Raw genomic sequence first — 4,596 nt, 5'->3', positions numbered from 1 at the left:
GAACCGGCTGGTTCCGCATTCATATCATCACCAGTTTTTCAGTCAGACAGTCTGTTTGTTGTCTGGGTTTGAGTCTTTGATACCGGTTGCCACCCAGAATTTATCATACTCACGATAGGTGCATTGACAAACTTTCAGCTTTCACAAAATGAACCATAGGAACCACTTACTGATAGTAAGTGAGTTACCGATACAATCATACGAACGTAGCAAATGAAGAAACGTTCCGGGAAAAGCTGACAAAAAATAAAAACAATGTTTTAAAAGAAGCCCGTTTTTGTTCACGGCACGAGTGGGTATATTCATTACTCCCCCAGTTCCAGAAATAGCAATTTACTTAGCGGCAGGATTCGGGTGAAGTAAATAAATTTCGCAAATAATATTAGCGCTGTAAATATTTCAATTTGTTGTCCGCTCGATGGCGCGCGAAGTGGGTCGCGCCAGGCTGCCTGCGCCGCGCGCCCGCCGCGGACCTTCCCGAAGCTGACACGAAATTACCTACACGAATATATTAAACTACAAAATCTAGTTTCATGTATTATTAGATAGAAACTTACTTGTTAACCTGTTGGTCTGTTAGTCATCAAATAGAATTACCTAACATAAAATCAATAATAAACGCATTTTTCTTATTCCGTAAAGCCCATTGAATGCCCATGAAGAAAATCACGTGTCAACTGGGCAATATCCACTACCTAGTACCTAGTACCTACCTAGTAGTAGCCTACCGATATTTTTTTGTAATCGTTTTCGTCGTGTAAAGAGCTATATAAAAATGCAGGTTTTTGTAGTTGAATGACATAAAAACTTTTGATTAGTTAGCATTAAATAGTGTAATACAACAAAAACCATTGACTTAAGAATTACTAACAATAGCCAGTTGGGTGCTAAATATGTCTCCATCGCTCAAGACCGTCAAGCGTTTTTTTTGCTCCTAGCATATAAAAAAAATCAGGATTTTCCTTAATTTCCCCGCGAGACGGTGTTCCTAGCGCCGCTGTTCCCTGACGACAATATTGAAAATGATAAAAGCTTTCTCAAGGACGAGGTTCCTCCTCACATCCCGGCCCGAGCTCGCTTCCAGTCACCAGCCAGTTCGTTCGATAAATTAGATTCGTTTATTACAAGTAGGCTTAGTTTACAAGCGCTTCTGAAACTTAAAGAGAAACTGGCTTCCGAACCGACAAACTCTGCTGCCGTTTCGGAAGCCAGTTTCTATTGAGAAGAGCCGCTGGAAACTAGCATTTATTTTAATTATAATCATTTTAAATGAATGAGTGATAATAATTATCACTTATAATATTGGCCGTCATTTACAATTTTATTTTTATCTCAAAATTTGTATGACGATGGGAGCTATTCTAACACTTCCTCTAGGCTTCCTCGTCATTGAGAAATTCGTCAAATATATAAGTCATCATCATCATCAGCCAATAAACGACCACTTCTGAACATATTTATTATTCTTATATACTCTTGTTAACTAAATTCAGCAACAACAACATTAGCATTGGCTAGTTCAAATCTTTCCAGAAGTACTCTTGACGAGAAGCCTACCAGCCCTTCCAACGTACGTAAAGCGTAGGTAGATTGGTTTGATTTGATGATTATTTTGAAAACGTCCGCGGATTGTGTCGGAGGTAGCATTTTGTAGTGAAGTTAACGAAGTTTTTAACGTAATTAATTGGAGACGGAGCACTAGACATGTCTATCGCTGAGGCGTGGGTTACAATAAAATGACAAGAAACAGATGTTTGCAATTATTGTATTTTTAGCAAAGTGTAAAGATGGATCACAACATAATATGCACAAACTTTTGGCTGTAATCACTGTTTCCGTACTTATTGCTGTCTGTTTACCGACTGTTATCTATTATATTATTTACTGTCACTAATTGTGATTTATTAAGATCCTTATCTCTAAATGGAAGTACTGTACAATAAACCTTTACAGGATCTAAACTTATTGAGTCTACGAAGTAATTTTACATATAAAAGAAATAACTTAGTCTTATCATTTTTACAAGTCTGTTATGATAGCCATGTTTTGTCAATCACATGAACACTATTATACACGTAACACGTCACAGATCAGTCACATAGTCCAACACAAGGCTCTCTCCAGTGGCGCTAGTACAGCTTGGAGACGGCCTCCTTGCAGTCCCGCTGGTCGGCCTCGTGCTGCTCCTCGGCGCGCAGCAGCGCGTCCAGCACGTCGCGCTTGAGGCCGCGGTGCAGGCGGCGCGGCAGGCGCTTGGCGCTCTGGCACACGCTGGCGAAGAACAGGTCGAGCGCGTCGTGGTCGCCGCCGGGCTCCCAGTCCGCCTCGTCCGCCTCGGGCGGCTCGGGCGCCTCGGGCTCCGGCGCCTCGGCCTCGTCGCGCTTGAGGTCGCGCAGCGCGCGCGGCGAGCGGCGCTTGGTCATGTAGGGCAGCACGAAGGCCATGCGGTTCTGGAAGCGCCACTTCTTGCACGGCACGCCCGCCTTGGTGGTGGCGCCCTTGTTGCACTTCTTGAGCGACTGCCGCAGCGAGTCGCGCAGGATCTTCCACTCGCGCTTCAGGATCTCGCCTGCGGAACACACACGCTGTCACGAGCGTCTCGCGATAGTTGGAGTTTTGCTCCAATGCGAGTTGGCAGGACATCAAGATTCATATTTGAATCTGTAGGGATTGCGAATCAAGTTAAATGTAGAGTGTGAGGACACGGAGTCATCAGAGAATTGATTGCTATTAAATATTTTCAATGTGCAAGTTTACCTCGTCCCCCTCAAAAAACGGCAGCAATTTTGTTGGTGAATTTGGGTGCGAGACAAGTCCATAGGTAAGGTCTTAGTAAATACTCCAGTATTTTTTATCTAACTTGTAATATTAGGTAGGACTTCCGAGGTCATGGGATACCCCATATCAGCTTTATTTTTTTTTCCTTTTTTTTAATGCAAATAGGCTCGCGTTTGACCATGATCTAACCTGATGGTAAGTGTAGTTACAGTCTAAGATGGTATTTATACTTAAATATTTAATTTTATTTAATACCTGTGTCATTAATTTTATTTCTTCTTTTAAAGAATGAACTTTCAATATTATAAAGGTTATAAACACTACAAGCGATTTTATTAAAGCCTATTTACGAATTTGAACTTTATTTCTATAGTCCTATGATACATTGAGTCCGCCTATTGTAAGAGTACACAAGTTTAATGCATTCCGATATTCCGATTATCCAATTTGAAAACATACCACGCATGAAATTTTATAACTTTGAACCTTATGTCCAAAGCGTTAAGTAAGATATAATTTCAATCGATGTTGAAATTTTATATTTTCAGACAATCAAATCTGAGCTCTATCGTGTACAACATAGGGTACATACAGTTGGCACCGAACCGCTCCGAGATCTCCATCCAGCAGCGGTCGCGCACGTCGATATCGCGATGGTTCTCGTGGCGCGTGTCGTACAGCACGGGGTACTTCTTCACCTCGTCTATCAACTTCTCGCGGTACTCGCGCGTATTCATCTTTACTTTCGAACGATCCTACTTGTAAAATCAAGAATACCCCCTACAACATTTATCAAAAAAAGTCACTACAAAACACTATGAGAATGTCATTTTAAAAGGATTTTTTTGTATATTAACGAATAACAATAAATTATAAAGAGCCATTTTCTACGCAGGTCGAGAAAGCGAAGCGTCCTCTCCATGCGAGGCGCAAGCTATACTGCGCTAATGAAAGCTATTCGCGGCGTTGCCGCTTCGCTGTCGGTGTAGACGGCCGTATCGCTCGACGCATCGCGCTTGGTGTACGGCGTGGTTTAACAAAGATTATACGTTTGCAGATCTTTCTAACACTTGAATGTTGACTTATACCTATTTTAATTTATTCTTAGAAATATTGTATTATGTTCACCAACCTGTATCTCAATTATAGTCCAAAAATATCCTAAGCACAAACACTGTTGACAGCCGCGTGATGTAGAGTGTAGTGACCCTGATTTCTGCATTCACGGCCGTGGGTTCGATTCCCAGAACTGGAAAACACGCATGCTCATCATCATCATACATCGTACTACTACAATTATAAAATATGTAGTATAGAGATAAAATCTGCTATCTTAGTATTCTGACCATAATACTGGCTGTACTTAACACGTTGACGGACAGTACTCTCTCACATGTTATGGTTGCTGAGACAGTACTATTTTTCATACATTGCCCATAGGCGTAGCGTCACAGCGCAACTATTATAATAACACATGATATGACAGAACGGATTTGTGATGCCTGAGCTTCATCCTCGGAACTCGAAGATACTTCACCAGATGGTTGAAAATCGGCATCGGATCCGAATTCTCCATCATCTTCGAAGGGGTCATGACTCGATTCAGAAGTCAAAACAGCGTCAAATAGGTCCTGAATCCGCTTTTGTTCTTTTTCATATGAATTGCGAGAAAATGCCATCTGCAAAAATATTAGTTTACAATGTGTTACAACTAAATGGTATTGAAAACATACATTAGCAACATAAATCAGTTATTTGCATAAACAAATATACTAGTTTTAGTATTTTGTATTCATAAAACAATAAAATTACGTTGAA

At 41.0% G+C, this 4,596-nt stretch overlaps 1 protein-coding gene across 1 annotated transcript; it reads right to left on the bottom strand.

Annotated features, from left to right (window-relative positions):
• Positions 1-1,749: 1,749 nt before the first annotated feature.
• Positions 1,750-3,867, bottom strand: LOC112052252 (uncharacterized). The gene is made up of 2 exons (XM_024091258.2): positions 3,371-3,867; positions 1,750-2,569 (listed from the first exon to the last, which is right to left on the bottom strand). The coding sequence occupies exons 1-2, from the start codon at positions 3,513-3,515 to the stop codon at positions 2,130-2,132; spliced, it is 585 nt and encodes a 194-aa protein (XP_023947026.1). The 5' UTR covers positions 3,516-3,867; the 3' UTR covers positions 1,750-2,129.
• Between the last annotated feature and the right edge of the window lie 729 nt (positions 3,868-4,596).

This window comes from Bicyclus anynana, chromosome 19, assembly GCF_947172395.1.
Source record: "Bicyclus anynana chromosome 19, ilBicAnyn1.1, whole genome shotgun sequence".
Lineage (NCBI taxonomy): Eukaryota > Metazoa > Arthropoda > Insecta > Lepidoptera > Nymphalidae > Bicyclus > Bicyclus anynana.
The sequence above is the reverse complement of the archived record's forward strand: the minus strand, read 5'-3'. Positions and strand labels throughout refer to the sequence as shown.